Source organism: Balaenoptera physalus, assembly GCF_965194825.1.
Source record: "Balaenoptera physalus genome assembly, chromosome: 9".
Taxonomy (NCBI): domain Eukaryota; kingdom Metazoa; phylum Chordata; class Mammalia; order Artiodactyla; family Balaenopteridae; genus Balaenoptera; species Balaenoptera physalus.
The window spans coordinates 46,525,080-46,546,209 of record NC_138888.1 but is presented as its reverse complement, the minus strand read 5'-3'; the positions used below and the strand labels follow the sequence as shown (position 1 = coordinate 46,546,209).

The 21,130-nt window shown below is 39.5% G+C and overlaps 1 protein-coding gene across 3 annotated transcripts in view; it reads right to left on the bottom strand.

Moving 5' to 3' along the window:
* The window catches only part of HDAC2 (histone deacetylase 2), a 42,498-nt gene extending 30,220 nt beyond the window's left edge, over positions 1-12,278 (bottom strand). For 2 of the 3 annotated variants that reach the window (XM_082475200.1, XM_082475202.1), the window contains exons 1-3: positions 11,962-12,278; positions 1,801-1,913; positions 576-693 (exon numbers count right to left, since the gene is read on the bottom strand). In XM_082475200.1, the coding sequence (XP_082331326.1) occupies positions 576-693; positions 1,801-1,913; positions 11,962-12,013 (283 nt within the window). In that variant the 5' untranslated portion in view covers positions 12,014-12,278. The remainder of the gene's footprint in view (positions 1-575; positions 694-1,800; positions 1,914-11,961) is intronic. The other variant, XM_082475201.1, reaches the window with a different exon arrangement.
* Between the last annotated feature and the right edge of the window lie 8,852 nt (positions 12,279-21,130).

Genomic DNA, 21,130 nt, shown 5'->3' with positions numbered 1-21,130 from the left:
GATGCTCAAATCCCTTATATACTATTTGCATACAACCCATGGAACATCCTCCCATGTATTTAAATCACCTCTAGATTACTTACAATACCTAATACAATGTAAGCATGTGGTTGTAAATTCAATGTAAACAGTTGCCTACAGGAGGCAAATTCAGTTTTGTTTTTTGGAACTTTCTGGAATAGTCCAGATTAACTAAAGCACCTAAACAGAAGACAAGAGGTATACACACCAAGCTAAGGCCAAAGTACAATCATTTTTTTTTTAAAAGCAGGGGAGTGAGGTCTCCCCACCAATATCCATTATCCCGAAGTTAACAAGGAACCAAAACAGAACGCAAAGAAGATCCAAATAGCCCTTTGGAAGTTTGGCAGACCAATAAGCTTCAAGTAGGTTTTTTTTTTCTTTTTTTTTAAAGTAGCTTTAGTATTGTTACACGGACTTTTTAAATCAGTAAATAATTAAAACAATATTTTAGATCAGGAAAATACCTAGATTTGGATAACTAATTACAAGCTTCTAAAAGTACTCATTTATATTTATCACTACTAATATATACTTTTAACATAGAAACGTACATCTCTGCATCTGCTTACTATACTCGGACATGTTATCTGGTCTTATTGAACGTAGAAATTTGATGTACTCGTCGCTGTGGTATTTTGTCATTTCTTCAGCAGTGGCTTTATGGGGCCTCTGTGAAGAAAAATAAATGTCAGAATTGTGGAATTACAACTGGTTACATCAGGGTTACCAAACACAAAGTATACAATTTCCCCTAACAATACTCTCAAAAGAACAAAACAGATAAATTCCAAAGCAAATCCAAATTTCTACATGTGTGTTTTAGAAAATAGAAACCAAATCCAAAGATAATTCATATTCCTTTAAAAAGGATTAGGCAGGCCTAACACCAACTATGAATTAATCACTCCTTTTATTTTAGTGGAAATAGGTCAACCCTTCTAAAGACTAATCCATGTTCATAAACTCTACTTTCTCTTATTTTCTATCACAAACCTCCTGCTCTATATCCAGTAACTTCATCAATGACCAAAAAGCTTCAGGAAGGCTGAGTAAGACTCATTCAGGTAGAATGAGATTCATTCTCTATTAGTTCATGATCTCTCTTCCTTTTCCTTTGACTATCCAAATCATCCTTTTTCCTAGGATCTTTTCATTTATGACACACTTCTGCCACAAGGCTTCCTGACTGAAAGTCTTATCCAACTCCTCTTCTCTAAATGTCTATAATCTGAAACAAAGAAGTTCACATATATTACCCAACATTGTTAACTGCTTCAAGTCTTTCTTTTCTCCCCAAGTGAATAAGAATTGTTGCATCTTATATCTGTTTATCTATACTCCCACATCTTCTACAAAATAGACACTTTGCTTGCTCACTAATACAGTGTTCCTATATGCCGACAAATGTTGGTAGGATTAATTTTCTGCATAATTCTTTTGTAACAGTCCCAGGTCAACTCTTCAGCAGCAGACAGGTCAATAATAATCATAACAAAAATATTTAGTATGCTAAATTGAGTTGGTCTCCAGTTATGTGAAAACCTGGGGAAGGGAAACTGTTTTTTAAAATGGTTGAAGGAATAAGGGAAAAAAAGAGGCCACAGCTCCCACACTTTCAAGTTTTCTCTGAAGAATAAAACAAAAAGAGGAGTTTCTGTTTTCTTCCACACCTTTTCACCTGCTAAATGCCCTCCAACTTTGAAAACAAAGTTTCAAAGTAGTGGTTTAAACAAACAAACAAACAAACAGTGAATATTTACCGAAAGGTATACTCACATATATTTCCATTTTTCTATACAAGCCATAATTTAGCAGCAGATTATGGGTCATGCGGATCCTATGAGGTTTCATGGGATGACCCTGTCCATAATAATAATTTCCAATATCACCTAAAAGAGGAAAGAGACAAAATGAACAATACAGACAAGAGAATCTTCATGAACTATTTAGATTTATGTGTCCACCATTAGACATTTATCACCTAAATAAGCTTTATTTGAAATCTTAAATAATAATTTTAGATTTTGCAACTTTCAAACTGTATTAGAAAACCAAGATTCTATGCACACTTTTACATACTGATGACTCCATCAATACATTATGTTTGTTCAAAGATTAAGGTAAGCAAGCTTTTCTGATTTTTAGTTTACTGAACTTTCTTATTTAGGATTACTCCAAATAAAATACTATTTACTCACTTACAATAGGAGTTTTTGTTCCTTAGAGTGATACCTGCTTTTAGTATTTACTGGCAAATTTACATGCTTAAGGTACATTCTCTGAGTTTCACCAGTATGACTTAAAAATTTTATAGCAAATATTGCTTCTTGGATAATTCACTGGCATGCCAAAAATCCTTTATAGTTCGTATTATTGTGGCTACAATGTTTTATATATCCATATCACCGTCAATAAGGGAAATTTTGGTAACTGAAATTTGGATCCTAAATAAAGTTTTGCTATGATGACATACTTACTACATTTTTCAAGGTAATAAGGATATTTTTTCTCATTCTTCACGATTAAAAAGTTATAATTCCTAACCTATCTTTTTATGATATATTACACATCCCAAGGTCTTAAAACTGACACGTGTAAGATTTACTTTAAATAAAATAACACCAAAATCCCAGATTTTTGTCTACCAAATTTCAACAAAATTAATACTTTTAGGTAAAGATCCAGTGTTTCTATAATAAAAAGTGTTAAGGATGCCACTTAAATATATACCATTTTTGTAATGTAATGGATAATTTTTACAACAGCCTTTATTAGAAATTACCTTCAGTACTAATTCTAGTTTTTAAATAATCAATTCTAAAATTTTGTTAGGATAGCCAAGCTGATTTTAATGGTTTGAAGTTAATCATTTAAACATGGGTTCATATAATAAAAACTAGGGATAAAGAATGCCATTTACTCCCCTTCTAGATCAAAAAAATCTTTCAAAATCCTGCCTAAATACACACCTTTTTTTGTTTGTTTAATGTAAACTAGGAATTCAAAAACTTTTGCTTCTCTCTTCCATATTTTTGATAACAGTCCAGGATGAACATTCACTTTTATAACATACCCGTTTCTAATACTACTACTAATTGATTTTGTTGGTACCGCACCTCTAATTTACTTAACTCTTCATTTTCAACACAAGCTCTCTTCTGAAAACAATTCATATATACACACGGTCATTTAAAAGGAAAGTAACCTTTCTTAATCTGTACCAACAGTAAAGCTAAGACAATACAGACAACTAGCAAAGCAGAGCTATGGGGACACTCCTCTGCATTTATCACAATTCAGAGGCTATGAATGCAGGAAACTACCTCCCAAGCTATAAAGCTCTGCTCTACATCATGGTAGTACACATGAAGTTCCTTGAAAGCAGCCTGGTCTCAATGAATTCTTAGATGTAGAAAGCCCACTAGAAATACAAAGCATCATTGACCTAAGGTTAATGCAAGGAAGGTATTTCTAAGTTATCATCACTACCAAAGGAGATAACGAGAGTAAGACTAAAGAAACTAGTCTTCACATAACTTCCATCTGCCCCTGTGTAAGAATTATCAAGATGAAATGTCTCTAATATCTACCGTATCTTAAGATCAAATACTCTAGTTATGTACATACTGAGAATCCAGTGAAAAGTAATCACTAATCTAATAATGGGAAAGACCACAATAATCTATAGAAGGGAAAGTACAGTTGCAATTTCTCAGCAAGGGTGCTTGATAAAAAAAGATGTTAGCAATAATTAACATATATTGAGAGCTTACTAGAAGGCACTATTCTAAGCACTTCATGTGTATTATCTGTTAATCTTCTCAACAACCCTATGATGTAGGTATTATTACTACTTTCCTATTTTATAATAGTGAAGATGGATGAGATGCAGACAAGTCAGGTGATACTGTCAAAGTCACATAGCTAGCAATAGAGGAGCTAGATTCAAACTCAGGCAAGGCAACTCTGCCAATCTTCTTAAGTAGTAGCTACTGGGAAAGCAACGGCACTTATAGAACCTAGAAAGAAATGGTAGGGGGAAGTCTGACAAGAAAAGGACATAATACAGGCACACAGGTTCAATCCCTGGTCCGGTAAGATCCCACATGCCGCGGAACAACCAAGCCCATGCGCCACAACTACTAAGCCTGCGTGCCCCAACTACCAAGCCTGCGTGCCACAAGTACTGAAGCCCATGCACCTAGAGCCTATGCTCTTTAACAAGAGAAGCCACCGCAATGAGAAGCCTGCGTGCACACTGCAAGGAAGAGTAGACCCCATCTCTGCAACTAGAGAAAGCCCGCGCGCAGCAACAAAGACTCAATGCAGACAAAAATTAATTTTTTTTTTTAAAAAGAAGAATATGTACACTACTTAAATGATACATGTCCACAAGGGCAGCCAAGCTACAGATAACTGCTATTTGGCTTATGAAGAATTCTTCCAAAATGTAAGGGGGGGTCTAAAAGAACCATCTCCAACTTTTTTCCTGCTTAATCCCCTATCACAAAATTCTCTACATGGGTGCTTCACAGCCATCCACTTTTTCATAAAGATAAAATGGCTTTTATTAGTTTTAAAAACCTATGGATTTCATTCATCTGATTTAAACGGTCAGTAACGTAATTTGGGCACTTAAAATGTTACCCTGATTTTCATCAAAATACTTAAAAATGCTTTACCAATGAAATAAGTATCCAGGAAAATTAGCTCAAAGTGGTTCCTTGAATACAACAAACTTCGTCAATGTGAAGTAATTACCAAAAAGATTTAGTTATCTGCAAAATTTTCAAAACTGCTCACTCTTCAAGAAGCTATCAGAAGAGAAGTGGCTACTAAGGTCTACAATCTCTTTTATCTAAAGTCGTCTAAAGTCCTTGAGACTAGATATATTTCAGACTTTTTCAGATTTTATAAATGTAAAATGATACATCTGCCAGATATTATGTGATAACCTGGAGACTGGGTGGCATTCTGTAATCAAATATTAATATTTCTGTAGCAAAAATGTACGAATATTCAGAATAAGAGGAATAAAGATGATAAACATTAATTCAGGTTAAGCTTTTGATTCCAAATGAGTTACAAAATTTTTTTTTCACTTTTCAGATAATTTTGGATTTCAGGACTATGAAATATAAAATATACCCCTGAAGAAAAGCTGACTAAAAAATGATTCAGGAAAAAACAGAGAGCTACTGTATTATTTCTGTCTTCCACAGACTAGTTAATCCACTAGCGGCTTTAACACACTGGCCACTTCTTGAAACATTCACTCTTGGCTTCCATAATACCACTTTCCTGGACTTTACTACCACCCCACAGCCACTCCTCCACCAACCTTTAAATATCAGGGGTTTCTCAAGTTCACTCATCACTGAACAGACCAAGAGCCTACCGTGCGCCAGGCAGGTGCTTGGGTAAGTCAGTGAATCAAGAGTGCTGCCCTAAATCCTCTCCTCTCAGGAATAAGTCACCTAACTGCTCAATTCAGAAATGTAGGAGCCATCCTTTATTGAGTCATCACAAAGCCCCAACTCCATTTCCAATCCATCAACAAGTTCTATAGGTTTTACTCCCAAAACTTCTCTTAAATATGTCCATGTCTATCAGTTGCAATCATTATCTTGTAAGTGGACCAATATACACTCAATTCTTGCTTTCAGTGTTCACATTCTATTACTCTTTACCATTCTTTCTCCACTTTCCAGAGTTCTCTCTACTTAAGAAACCTTCAATGGCTTTCTGCTTCCTGAATATTCAAGTCCAAATCTCTTACCACAAACTCTTGTGTGGTCTGGCCCTTTACTACTTGGCCTGGCACCCTACAGTTCCCCCATGTCTTCCTCTTGGCTTCCTTTCTGTTAAGTGCACCAGATTCTTTCTAACTACCCAGCCTTTGAAGTTTGCAATGTCTTATGTAGCAAAACTCTTTTAAGGAGGCTGGCCCATTCTCTGCCTTCAGGCCTTCCCTTGTCCGATTTACCCTACAAAGGTCCCCTCTCTTACTATATAACAGTCTTATTTTTTTTCTCCTTAAAGACATTTTTTTTAAATTTTTTAGATTTTTATTTTACATTGGAGTATAGTTGATTTACAACGTTGTGTTAGTTTCACATGTACAGCAAAGTAATTCAGTTATACATATACATATATCTATTCTTTTTCAGCTGCTTTTCTCACATAGGTTATTACATAGTACTGAGTAGAGTTCCCTGTGCTATACAGTATTATACAGAGTACCTATTTTACATCTAGTAGTGTGTATATGTTAATCCCAAATTCCTAATTTATCCCTCCCTCCCACCTTTCCCCTTTGGTGATAACCATAAATTTGTTTCCTAAGTCTGTGAGTCTTGTTTCTGTTTTGTAAGTTCATTTGCATCATTTTTTTAGGTTCCACGTATAATAAGTTCATTTGCATCATTTTTTTAGGTTCCACATATAAGTGATATCATATGATATTTGCCTTTCTCTGTCTGACTTACTTTACTTAGTATGATAATCTCTAAGTCCATCCATGTGGCTGCAAATGGCATTATTTTATTCTTTTTTATGGTTGAGTAATAGTCCGTTGTATATATGTACCACACCATTATCCATTCCTCTGTCGCTGGAAATCTAGGTTGCTTCCATGCCTTGGCTGTTGTAAACAGTGCTGCAATGAACACTGGGGTGCAAGTATCCTTTTTTTTTTAAATCAATTTATTTATTTAATTTTGGCTGCATTGGGTATTTGTTGCTGCATGCGGGCTTTCTCTAGTTGCAGTGAGCGGGAGCTACTCTTTGTTGTGGTGCGCGGGCTTCTCAATTAGGTTGCTTCTCTTGTTGCGGAGCATGGGCTCTAGGCGTGCGGGCTTCAGTAGTTGTGGCCCGCGGGCTCTAGAGTGCAGGCTCAGTAGTTTTGGGGCACAGGCTTAGTTGCTCCACGGCATGTGGGATCTTCCCAGACCAGGGCTCAAACCTGTGACCCCTGCATTGGCAGGCAGATTCTTAACCACTGAGCCATCAGGGAAGTTCTGGGGTGCATGTATCTTTTTGAAGTCCTGGGGTGCATGTATCTTTTTGAATTAGAGTTTTCTCCAGATATATGACCAGGAGTGGGATTGCTGGATCATATGGTAGCTCTACTTTCAGTTTTTTAAGGAACCTCCACGCTGTTCTCCATAGAGGCTGTACCAATTTACATCTCCGCCAACAGTGTAGGAGGGTTCCCTTTTTTCCACACCCTTTCCAGCATTTATTTCTAATACGGTCTTATATTTTCTTCTTAGGACTTCAATCTTTTCTCTACCTGGCACACAGTAGGGACTTTAAGCCCATTTGATATTTCTGAACCCAAAGCTGACTTCACCCTTACACTTGAACTTTTAAATCTTATCTCATCCATGTTTCAATGCTGTTATTATTCCCTAAGAGATAACTACCCTCCCTCCCCAATTCCAACTGTTTCCTTTAAGGATTTGTCAACACAAGCATTTAAAATTTTTGTTAATGGAAAGACATAATTACTAATACTTTTTTTTTTTTTTGGTAGCAGAGAAACCTTTTTTTTTTTTGTAGCCGTGGCAATAGTTCCACTCTTGGGTCACCAAAGGAAAAAAGAAAAATCTTTTAGGTACCAGATGTTGATCTCTCCTTGGACATTAAAACTAGACAATGTAGAAAAGGTTAAGTGGTGGACTGAGTCAAACAGAGATACGAATCTATTTTCACGGGGAAAATAAATAAAACGCCACTCATCCTACCTGTAACTTGAGTGGGTGTAAGAATTAGAGAGAATATTATATGAAAGTGCTCCAGCTATAAAAATATAAGGTATTAATCATTTATTCATCAATAATGTAAAAAATGTGTTTATTTATTTATTTATATTTAGGCTGGTGAAAGTATAGACATCAGCAAAACAGATTCTGTCCTCATGAAGTTTATATTCTAGTGGGAAGAGAGACAAAACTTAGGTGGTATAATTAATAGGGAGAAAAGCAGTAACGGATTAAGGTAATAGGGAAAAGCTTCTCTGAAAAGGTGAAATCTGAAGGACGTAAATGGTAAAAAAAAATCTGGGGGAAGAGAATCCAAGTATATGAAAATCTCAGTCTTATGTTCTACTATGTTTAAATTAATGATGTGCAATTAAAACCATTAGTATTTGTGAACTGCTGCTATAATTCATTCAGCACCCTGATTTGCCTCCAAAGAAAAGATTACCTATTTTATGGATAATAACGATTTATACTATAGCTAAGAACCCATGCAATTACATTAAAGACTACCTAGCAAAAGGCTTTGGCATCACTGTTATAAGTAAACGTCTAAGGAAATCTGTCAACAGTTGGCTGCCAAGCAGAATTCTTATAATGTGCTACAGTAAACTAGGAGTATATTGGGAGACATGATCTTGGTAACTCTTTGTACAGTGTTGAGTGCTTTTCTCTGAACCACTTGTCTCCAAACAGTTTGATGTATCTTATCAGAGCAGGGAAAAATACAACACAGAGCAATGCACGTAATCACATAAATTATGTATATATACAACCCTATTATATTGTATATACAGTAAAAGACACTAAATGTAATTGGCCTCAAGCTTAATTTAAAAGAAAGTGCACTTAACATTTCTAGATAAAGTATTAATAATGTGAGTATTTAATCAGAGCCTAACAAAGCTTGGTTTGCTAATTACATTTAAGTACAGAATCACATCATTTTATTTTTTACTTTTTATTTTTTTCTCTTTGGGCCACTCCGTGTGGTGTGTGGGATCTCAGTTCCCCGATCAGGGATAGAACCCATGGCCCCTGCAGTGGAAGCTCAGAGCCCTAACCACCACATTGGCAGGGAATTCCCGGAAGTCACATTATTTTAAAGCCAGAAGAGATCTAACTATATCGTTTACAGATTATTGACAATCTTGCAGTATATACTAGAAGATCAAGACTTAGATACACGTTTTTGGAAATGAGTCATGAGTCAATAGCTGCAATAAGAGAAGTAAAAACTTCTCTTACTTGTCCTCAAAGGTTTAAGAATACTTTATCCATCAGTGCCTGAAGGTTCACTTGAAACCATCATTCCAGTGATCTAAAGGGTATGATACTGAAGACTGTAATGTGTACAGAGAAAAGAACATATGTCTTTAGAAGCCCCTTTCATTTGCTAGACATTCTCTCTGTGTCACCAAGAGTAGTCCTAATGGTCCCAGTAAGCCTAAAGGTAGGATTCCTATGGTTACAGAATTTGCTACTTCACTCCTTTCCTCTTTATCTTTCTTCCTTCTACTTCCTTTACTAACAAGTTAAAACCAGCTATTCTAGTCTAACAGATTAAGGCCCTATTATTATTGACACCACACACTCCCAATCCAATCCATGTTGTGTATCTTAGAGTCAGTTCCCTGTGCACAAGCTGCTTTACTTGCATCCTCTTTCCTCACAATTAAAAAAAGAAAAAACTACTATCGCTGCCTTTATAAGCTGACAAAATAGGGTTTTTCTGGTGATGAAAATGTAAGCTTTGGAATTAACTATGCACAGCTTAACATACTATCACATACAAAGAAACAGCATAATAATACCCCTTCAATTTAATAACCTTTGCAAAATATTTTATTAGCCCCACGCCCACGAAAAGAACTCAAAGCATATTCCAAATGTAAGCAACTACAAATTCCATTCTAAAAATTAGTCAAGGAAGAGCCATAGACAAAAGACAGATAACCTAACCAGAGATACCCAAACATTCAGTTATACACCTGCTGTTGGCCATCATATAATGCAGTTGTATGGTCCACTATAAAGTACTTAAGTCACAATCAAAGATTACTCTTCCTATCAAGTCTGCATCCCGCCTTCCTATCAAGTACTGCATCCCAGTACTTGCTCCCATTCCCTCAACAAAGGCTCATCATAAACGGGCCCAGGAACAAATAGCTGATAAAACTGCAACTTAAGTGTACCTCCTGGTTCTACGGTTCAAGCCTGGTGACAAGAAGTTCCAAGCAGCTTACTTCATCGGAGCCTATCACTGTCAACAGCAACTAACAGCTCCAGGAAGAGCCTTAGCACCAGTTACCCCAACCTTTTAAAACCTTTCTTCTCTACTCAAAGCCCTGACAACAGCAAATCTCTAAACCTTAGAGAAACAATGTTGTTTTAAAAATTAACTTACATACATGGTTATTTACTTTCCAATTTGGTCATGGAATGCAAGACCAGGCCAGTGACCCAAAATATGCGTGAATTCTTAAAGAATTAACTTTAAGAAACGTTAATAATTCACGTTAAAATTAAAATGTACTCCCATCTCCACCCCCCATGATGGCATAATTTCAAATCAATTTGTATCACACATACATGCAGTTCTCTCAAAAAATATTTTAAAAACATGGCTGTGACTATTTAGCACTAGCTACCAAATATCAAACAATTTAGACTTCTTCTGTAAGATTTTAGATTTTTCCACAAATGACACAAGTGGTTATTTTATATAAATAGGCATTAAAATGATTCATCCTTGCTAACTGAAGAGATATGATATGGCCATTTTAAAATTAAAGTCAGATTTATTCTGACCTAGTCCTGTAAGATCTTTCCACCGCTCTAAGATTTTACGGTTTATAATACATTGAACGTAGTAAACAGCTTCCAAAATTTGTATCGCTTCACACAAATCAGATGGACTTTCAAGTCTCTGAACCTAGTTTCTTTGTTAAATTTTAGAATTTCTTCTCTGGAGAGTAACCTACTAGGACCTATTTACCAAGTTATCGTCTTTGTGCAATCTGTAAAAAAGGTAACCGCTCCTTTCATTGTATTTTGACTGGCACAAGAAACAGGATTCAAGAAGACTTACTGCTCAAATTGCAAATGAGAAGAACCCCTAAAATGAAACTGTCTGACTTTTATAATTTACTGTTCCATGAGCTCAAGCTTTTCTGATTATTTAGCACTTTCTGCACTGCTCCTCAAAGTTTTCCTGCACCAGGACTCCCATCGCCTAGAAACAGCCTTCGCAAGCCAAATGCCAATGCTATCTGTCCCACACCTCCAAAGCACGGTATTTCCTGATCGAACAAAGCAACAAAGGAGTGGGTGGTAACCACCTCTCAGAGAGGCAAGCCAGGACCCGTCGAGTCGGATCGACAACACAAGCAGCAACAGCTCTACGATGCCCTACCACCGTCTTATTTCCCGTGAAGCCTGACTACCTCAAACTCGAAAACCCTCATTTTTATTGAGGAAGTGAAGCCTTTTCATTTGAATGCTAAGAAAGTGGCGCTCAAAGAACCCGGCAAACAAAGGAGAGGGATGGAGCCCACGCAAAACAGGGGTGTGAACGCGCCTCAAGGTGCACGTGGGCCCCCACCCTCAGGGGCTACTCTCCAGCACCCACCCGGGTCGAGGGGTCCGGGGGAGAGGCCGGCGGCAGAGAAAGAAGACGCTCGGGCCAGCCGGGGACAGAGGGGAGCGGAGGAGGGGAGAGGAGGGATGGGGGCTCGAGGGGCGGAGCTCTCGCGGCAGTGGGGCTTTGTGTGGAGTCTGGGCCGGGGTAGCTGTTTTGACCCGGGGGGAGAAATCGGGTGCAGGCGGCCGGAGCAGGGGACCCCAAACCTCCCTCCCACGAGCGGCGGACGCGAGAGGCGCGAGGGAGGGCCGTCTCCTTCGCACCAGCACGAAGCCAGAGTAGGCCGGCGGCGGACCGCACTGCGGGAGGGAGAGGGGCAGGACGGAAAAGTGGGGCGTCCGCTTAGCTCCCCGCGGAGGCTGCCAGACAGCGTCGGGTCGCGAATGGGTTAAGATGCGGCCAAACGTCGGTCCCTCCTCCTGACCCCTCAGCACCGGCGACCACTCGCGACGGCGGCCGCAGAGCCAGATGCGGCTCCGGGCCCAGCGCCGCAGCCCTTCCCGCCCACCCACCCGCCGGCCGGCCTCTCACCATCGTAGTAGTAGCAGACTTTCTTCTTGCCGCCTCCCTGACTGTACGCCATGGGCTCCCCGGCCACCGCCGCCTCCGGCTCCTCCTCTGGCTGCTGCTGCTGCTGCTGCCGCCGCGGCTCGGCGGGGAGAGAAGAGGGCTGGGGCGAAGGTGTGGGGGTGGCAGTGCCGCGGGGAAAGGCAGGCCGGAGGGTCGGAGGGAAGACAGGAGGGGAGTGCCGGGAGGGCTCGGTACCGCCCGGCCGAGTGGCCAAGAGCGCGGACCGGGGGTGGCAGCGGCGCCAACTCGCGACACTGAGGAGGGGGAGGGGGCAGCCAAACCACCTCCGGAGGCTGAGGGGAGGTGGGGCGCGTCCACTGTGACTCCACGGGGGAGGAGGGGGCACGACTAGAGAAAGAGGCCTCTTCAGTTCTGGGGAAGGAGGCCTTCTAATGATGAACAACTTGCGCAGGGCGGCTACAAATACAGTCGGAAAACGATTTTTAAAAAGAGTCAGGCTTTCGCTCCGTAAGTAAAGGGAGCGTGGAGCCAGGTGAACGCTCCCCCCCCCTTCGGATCTTCGCACAGTGGTTGCGCCTATCTTGAGCCTGCGCAGTCGGCGCCTGCCCAACCGTAGCCGGGGCCGCCTAGACCCCCTCCGCGATGTCCCACACCGCTCCCCTCCCCCACTGTGGCGAAGCTCCCGCCCGGGCGGACCACGTGCTCTGAGCCGGGCGGGGAGAGACCACTGTCCCACCCCTTCGACCGCATGGAACCCGCCGAGCTGCAGCCCACGACCCCTATACTGGGTCGTCGTGGATTTCATTTATTTTTTCATTTTCTGTTGATAATTGCTCGGAGGTTCTGACCTGTTAAGGGGACCTGCTGCAGACATTAAGGAGTACCTGGGTTTGAATGGGCATTTATGGAATGCATTTATGTGTCGGATAGGGTTCTGAGTGTTTGCATTTATGATGTATTTCATTGATACCTATTTGTAATAGATAACCTGTTAACTCAATTGAGACTCCCAGCAACGCTGGGATGTAAGTATTATTTCTAGTCCTTCTTTATAAATGGGGAGATTAAGGAACTTGATCCTCTCAAATGTTGATGGTCTGGAGTTTGATTTCAGTCTTTCTCCAGAATCCACACACCCTAGCTACTCCATTATGACTGCTACTGATGGCTGGGCATGGAAAGATTGGTGCAGAAGTTCAGAGAAAGGACTTTCAAAACTCTTGGAAGTTATAAATACCTTTGTCCCTGTGTTCAACGAGTCAACAAACATCGAGCACCTACCTACTCTAAGCCAGCCACCTTGCGGGTTACTGGGGGGAGGCGGAGGCTGACAGTCTGCAACATAGAACTCTTATTCCCCTGTACCATTTGCCATTTATAGTTTTCCCAAAATACACACTCTCCCTCACCCCCATTAAAAAAAAAAAAAAGGCCTTATTGAAGCAGGAATTATTCAGAGCCACTACCAAAAATATCCTCTATTTTGCTATTTGACTTCAAAATCCCCAAGTAGTTCATACTTAAAGCAGCAATTTTCCTGGACCTCATCCCCAAGAAATTTAGAAAAAGTCCAGGGTAGCCTCCATCGCCCTCTACCCAAGTCTGTATTTTTAGCAAGCACCCCAGGTAACTGATGCAGTTGGTACAGGAACCAGAGTGAGAAACTTTGACTCAGAGGTAAAAATTGCATGGTATTGACTTCAAAAGTTTTACTCTATCAAGTCCAGAATCAACTTGGTACATTCTGAGAACAGAATAAGTTAATTTAGTAGAAACTAATGTTCTTCTCAGAGCCAGCATAGTGGATTCTGAAGTGAGACTTTGTTTACTTCTGGAACACTTCCCTGACTACTTCTTCCCCACCCCGGAGTCTGCTTTTTCGGCCCCTCACTGACTGGATGTGACTTGTACCCCTCTAGCTCCACACTCACCATGTTGCAGTTGCCTACAACTTCTCTGAACTTCTCATTAGAACAGAGAGTCATGAGAGGAGCGACTGTGTCTTGCACATAAGTATATGTGTATGCCTATGACTTGGGGCAAGTCACTCGATTGTCTGAATTGCCTTATCTGTAAAATGGGGCAGTATTACTTGGAGAGTAATTCCTCATGTGAATATAGAGTACCTCAAATAAGAAAATTAATACAGAATAGTTTTTAAACAATAAAGAACTATGTGAATATAAGGGATTATTAGGATTATTGTTATAATACTAGTAATAATTATTACCGTTGGCATCCACAGCACCTAGCCTTGAACATGTGAAAAGAGCCTGGACATATATTTATATATTTTGACTGGTTGAGGAACTTGTTATATTAATTATTATTTAATAATTTTATTTATCTATTTTTAGTTTTTTAATTGAAATATAGTTGATTTACAATGTTATGTTAGTTTCTGGTGTACAGCAAAGTGATTCAGTTTTATATATATATATATGTATACTTTTTAAAGTATATATGTGTACCTTTTTATATTCTTTTCCATTATGGGTATTACAGGATATTGAATATAGTTCCCTGTGCTATACAGTAGGACCTTGTTGTTTATTTTATATATAGTAGCTTGTATCTGCTAATTCCAAACTCCTAAATTATCCCTCCCCCATCCCCTTTCCCCTTTAGTAACCATAAGTTTGTTTTTTATGTCTGTGAATCTGTTTCTGTTCTGTAAATAAGTCATTTATATCATATTTTAGATTCCACATATAAGTGATATCATATGGTATTTGTCCTCCTCTTTTTGGTTTACTTCACTTAGTACGATAATCTCTAGGTCCATCCATGTTGCTGCAAATAGCATTATTTCACTCTTTCTTATGGCTGAGTAATATTCCATTGTGTAATAAAAACAAAAAACTTAAAAAACTTTTTAATAATGGCCATTCTGACCAGTGCGAGGTGATGCCTCATTGTAGTTTTGATTTGCATTTCTCTAATAGTTAACAATGTTGAGCATCTTTTCATGTGCCTATTGCCCATCTGTATGTCTTTAGAGAAATGTTTATTTAGGTCTTCTGCCCATTTTCTGACTGGGTTGTTTAGTTTTTTGTTCCATTTTTTAGTTTTTAGTTTTTTGTTATTGAGTTGTATGAGCTGTTTGTATATTTTGGAAATTAAGCCCTTGTTGTTGCATTGTTTGCAAATATTTTCTCCCAGTCCATATGTTGTCTTGTCGTTTGGCATATTTCCTTTGCTCTGCAAAAGCATATAAGTTTAATTAGATCCCATTTGTTTATTTTTGCTTTTATTTCTGTTGCCTTGGGAGACTAACCTAAGAAAACATTGCTACAATTTATGTCAGAGAATGTTTTGCCTGTGTTCTCTTCTAGGAGTTTTATAGTATCATATCTTATATTTAAGGCTTTAAGCCATTTGAGTTTATTTTTGTGTATGGTGTGAAGGAGTGTTCTAACTTCCTTGATTTATATGTGGCTGTCGAGCTTTCCCAACACCACTTGCTGAAGAGACTGTCTTTTCTCCATTTTATATTCTTGCCTCCTTTGTCAACGATTACTCTACTTTAGGTGTGTGAGTTTATTTCTGGGATCTCTGTTCTGTTCCATGGATGCATATGTCTGTTTTTGTGCCAATACCATGCTGTTTTGATTACTGTAGATTTGTAGTATTGTCTGAAGTCTGGAAGGGTTATGCCTCCAGCTTTATTCTTTTTCCTCTGGATTACTTTGGCAATTCAGGGTTTTTTTTTGTTTTTTTGATTCCATATAAATTTTAGGATTATTTGTTCTAGTTCTGTGAAATATGTCATGGGTAATTTGATAGAGATTGCATTAAATCTGTAGATTGCTTTGGGTAGTATGGCCATTTTAACGATATAAATTCTTCCAATTAATGGGGCTCCTATGGCAGACCTGGGCTAGGTCCTGTGTACACCCCCCACCACCACCACCGATTGCAGACCACACTCCAGCCCCTGCAGGCTGTCTCCACAAGGCCAACCCCAGTCCTCTCCTGGGCCTGTCTGCTGAAGCCCGAGTTTCAGCACCCAGCCCCCACGCACACCAGCAGAGGTGTTCTTGCGCTAGGGAGTACACGGAGATGGCCAGGACCCTCTGTGCTGGTCTCTCTCTGTTCTGTCCAGTACAATCCAGCTGCTGCGCTCTCCTCTGAGCCTCTGAAGCTCCTTTTCAGTTCAGCTGATCTCCCAGCTGGTGAAGGGGGTTCCCAGGGTGAGGGAACCTTTCGTCTTTCACAGCTCCCTCCCAGGGGCGCAGGTCCACCCCAATTCCTTTCTTTTCCTTCATCCTACCTGGTTATGTAAAGATCTTTCTTGCAATTTGGATTGTATGAGATCTGCCATTATTCAGTAGGTATTCTGTGAGAATTATTCCACAAAATTTTGGTGTATTTGTGGGAGGAGGTGAGCTCCATGTCCTTCTGTTCTGCCATCTTGATCTCCTCCCGATTATTTAATGATTTTAAGTCAACCGAGAAAATTATTTTAGCCCTAGAAACTGGTATTGGAGAAGGAGTCTTGTCCAATGATAATTATGGTCATGAGAATTATATGCCTAAACATCTGTAGTGAACTTTAGATCATTAGAGCTAAACCTGGAATCAGTTATTGAAACCTGTTGACAAGTTCATTTCCATATTCAAACTCGTCTATCAAACCTTTTTACCATTAGAAAAAGGGGAGTTTTAGACAATAATCAGTAGAAGGAAACAAATTGAATGCATGGATAGTTCACAGAATGCATAATTGAGGATTTGTCTTTATTCTTAAACTATTTTTCTTTAGTTCCTGCTCTGTCTACATGGACTTATTTTTTTCAATCTTGAAGATGTTTAGTGCTTTTAGATTATTCAATTAAATGATCTGTTAAACATAAATGGATTATTTAGAAACATGACTATTTAAAAACTGATTGCCTCAGGTTATGCTGAAAATTAAACCCTGCTATCAACTGCAGCAGATAGTTTAATTTTGGTTGCTATAAAATTATTCATATAAGCTTCTTTCTACTCTAAGGAAATTTAGATTTCTTGGTATTAAATTCTATGTAGCAATTCCATAAGGTAACACAGGAGGTAAAGTATAGTGACTAACACTAGGGTGTTATCACAAACTAAAACAGCCTCAAGCTGAATTCTGATCTCCTTGGAAGCATGGTGCCTATTTTTACACAGTACTATAAACTGTAGCTCATAAATCTAAACAGTAGTACCAAAACAATGAAATATTATAATGCTATTTGAACTGTGTATTTGCATAATAAAATTTAAAATTGCCCATTTTCATTAAAAATATTTTTGAGTTATAGCTTATCTACTAAATTATTCAGTTACATTAAACCTTTCAAGTCACCTCTGTTAACTTGTTAATTATTACTTTGCCCATGAACCTCAAAACATAGTATTACTTTGATCCAATCCATCTACTTGCACAAATTTTCTAGTAAAATTCTACACCCACACTGTTTCTACGGAAATCTACTTGCTAGTATCTCCTAATCACTCTACATTTGTATCTTAATTCTTCCTCTTTCATATCTCAGTTTTTTAAGCTTTCCTTCAAATCTGATAATCGGAGCGCTAGAACTATACAAATGGGGGTGGAGTATGCTGTTACTCCACCCATCAAGTGGAAAGCCAAATGGTGAGGATGGTAGAGCAGGAGAATAGGGACCTGGTCCTTGAAGAACTCATTTATTTTTGTACCAGACCTGGACTGCCCACCTCTGGACTGCTGGTTACATGCAGGGAAAAAGCCAAACAAAACAAACAATATTTGGTTAAACCACTGTAGTCAGGATTTTGTTATACACAGCTGAATACAATAGCTCATGCAAAATATGAATTAGAAGTTAGTGGCTTCTGGTAATTTCTACTAAGAAACTATGGATTTCTGTTAGGAAACAGCTCTCCATGGGTTTCTGAATATCTTGAGAGCAGAGGTACTGAATGCCTTTTGTTCTGAACAATCCATTCAAGGATGTTTTTGTATAGTGAACAGCTCTGGAAGGTAGAGGCAATGACTCCCCCCCTGGAGCAAAGGATGGGCATGCTTACTACCCATTATAAAAGATTCAGGTTCCCTAAATTCAGGGTTCCTCTCCTTAATGCAATCCACTGCAAGTGTAGGCATCATCTGGGCCTCTTCCTCATGGCCTGTAGGAACTGGGGCCTCAGGGCAGCATCACGAAAAAATAATATCGATGCACTGGTCACTGCTATGGTCATGAATGATAACTTATCCTTTGTCTTTAACACAGGTTTTTCTGTCTTATACTAGCATCTGTGAAACTGTGTTGGCTAGCTTGTTAGCTTGCAAATAGGGTAAAATCGCAGATCCTTCCCATTTCTTAACAGTTTTAGGTGATGAGGCTTGGAAACTGAAAGAGACATAGCTTTCTGCAAATGGAAAGATGAAGACCTTATCCACCAACAGAATTTGAGGAAAGTCCATGGGAATTGGTAGCAAACATATCGGCCAGATTGTATGGTCACCTGGGAATGAAATGGCCCTCCACTGTATTGCCTGTTAATGAGGAGCAAGTGAGGAGGGGGTTTCAGGAAGAATACCAGAAAGTAGGTTTAAAAACAGATGCCTGAACAGTGTCCTGGTTGTTATAACTTTCCCCCAGGTGATGGAACTTCTTCACCATGTTGGAGGCACTGTCTATCTTGGATCTCAGACTTTTGTTGGTTCCACTGGGGAGCCCCAATAATTATAATCAACACTTTCTTTCAAGGGACACCCTGTTCACCCCCAGGACTGTACTTGTTGTGTGGAAGCCACACATTAATTTTTCTACGTCCAAGATCACAATAATTTGTACCCCAGGCGTGGTCATAAGAGACTCAGATAATTATGGAGATCTCTCTGAAACAGGGCCATCCTTAGTTACTTGGAAGGACTTCCCAGAGGGATAACTGACTCATTTATGCACACTCTGTGATTGGTAATCCCAATGATGTGAGTCAATTAATCAGAAAAAGTGGTAAGGTATGTATCCCTGAGTTTAGCTAAAGTGATCAGTGATGCCACCCTAGCCCTAGAAGGCAGTCAGGTCTGCCTCAACTCACTGGCCAGAGTTGTTATAGATGATAGAATTGCCCTAGAAGGCAGATTCTGAACTATCCCTAATACATCCAGATGTACCTGGATTAATGCCTCAGACCGGGTAGAAAGGTCAAATCAGAGCCTTAAGGAGAAAGCTGCTGGCTTTCTAAGGTAGACCCTGATGGGGACTTCCCTGACGGTCCAGTGGTTAAGACTCCGCACTTCCAATGCAGGGGACACAGGTTCGATCCCTGGTAGGGTAACTAAGATCCCACATGCCACGCATGGCATGGCCAAAAAAACAAAATCAAGACAAAAAAAGAAAACAAAAAAGATCACAAGAGACAAAGAAGGCCATTATATATTAATAAGAGATTCAAAACAGCAGGAAGATATAACAGTTATAAGGTAGACCCTGATGGTTTATGGGATTTCAGGAACCTGGGGGCCACGATTGAAGTCACTACTGCAGATTGGCCTCACCCTGCTGTTTGGCTATTGGTGACAGTGCCTTAATTAAATGTTGCATGAGACAACTTGAATGACACCTTTGTCAGATTAATCATAGTGGTCAACAGAATCATATATCCATGTAAACATTTCAGTTCTGCCAAGAACGTGTGGAGTGGATTGTTAGAAGAGGCAGGTCTGCCGTAGCTCTGAGCGTCCTTGCACATCCTTGCTGAGTATGCCAGATTGTGAGGCTTCTCCATCTCCTGAGACTGAGCAGTTTCCGTGGCTGGTCACACAGACAACTAAGTAGGTCAAGGTGACCATATCATGGCTGTCGTGTAACTGCCTGCTCTCAGGGTAAGGGAGACTGGCTTGCTGCTGCTTGCTCAAGAAGCCTGCATTCTTGGTCTTTAGTTCCTCTTTTGCAGTGCAACCCACTCGGTGTACAGGTGTCATCTGGGTCCATCACATATAGCCCCCGTGGGGCTTGGGGGAGAGAGCAACTGACACAAATATGTTGATGCTCATGCCACTCGCTGTGCTGTGAACAGTGAAGCACTTTGTCTCTGATCCAGGAGTCTCTTGACTTCAGCCAGAGTCCATGAAACTGTAACAGGTTAATTTGTTACATTGCAAGAAGGAATACAATGTCAAATGCTTCACAGTTCGTAACCATAGAACGCCAAAACATTGTTAACAATGAGAAATTTTTCCTTATGCTGTAAGCCTATAGATATTTTACATCCAACTCGAGATGAATCCTAGATTCTTCTTTCTGATCATAGGGGAAAAAATGTAAAAATTCCCAGGAAACTGCACATTAGCTTTGGATGGGTTTAACTGGAAAACTCCATCAGATTGGTAGTTAGCAAAGAAAACTGGATATGCTCTTGTGTCATATCCCATTTGTGCTAATGTTAATACAAAAAAGCTTGAGGTATTAATCAAAAGCACTTGAATAGAATCACAGATTATCCAAGATTCAATATCTTCATGAGCTTGTACAGAGAATGCTGATAATCTGGACTACATATTACTCAGCAGCAGGGGAGGTTAGATTATGCCAACTGACGTTTTCTTCACCTTCTCTTTTTCTCTTCTAACTGACCTTGTTTTCTTTTTTCCGGTTTTATTGATATACAATTGGCATATGACCTTGTTTTCTTTTTCATCCAAATTTTCCATTGTGGTGCCCAGAGAGATTACCACATCTTCCTTAATATAACGACTTCCACCTGGGTGCACACAATCATAGGGGCTGCGTTCTTTGCTGCTGCTAACTCTTTTTTTCTATAACAAAGTTTCATCATTTTCTAAAGCATTACACTTTTCACTGTGGACCCTGGCTTAGTTGTGCCAGTAGCAGTCTTTCTTCACAGGATGCTCAGTTGCTGTCCTGGTATAATTTAGCCACCTTGCTTTGTGGGAATAGTTTGATATTAGTTATATATTCAATCTGTTCACATAATAAATGTGTACAGTGGTTAATATATTAGTATGTTCGAAAGCATCTTTCAGGAAAAACTTTAAAAATAAGATGTTAAGGCTTGAATTTTTTTTTCTCCATCAGTTGCTTTATAGTTTGCCTTTACTGCATTTCTTTTGTGATTGTAGGTTAATTAGCCAAACATTTTCACTTTCTTCTTAAGCTTAAACAACTAGTACTTGAACTAATGAGGTTCAAGA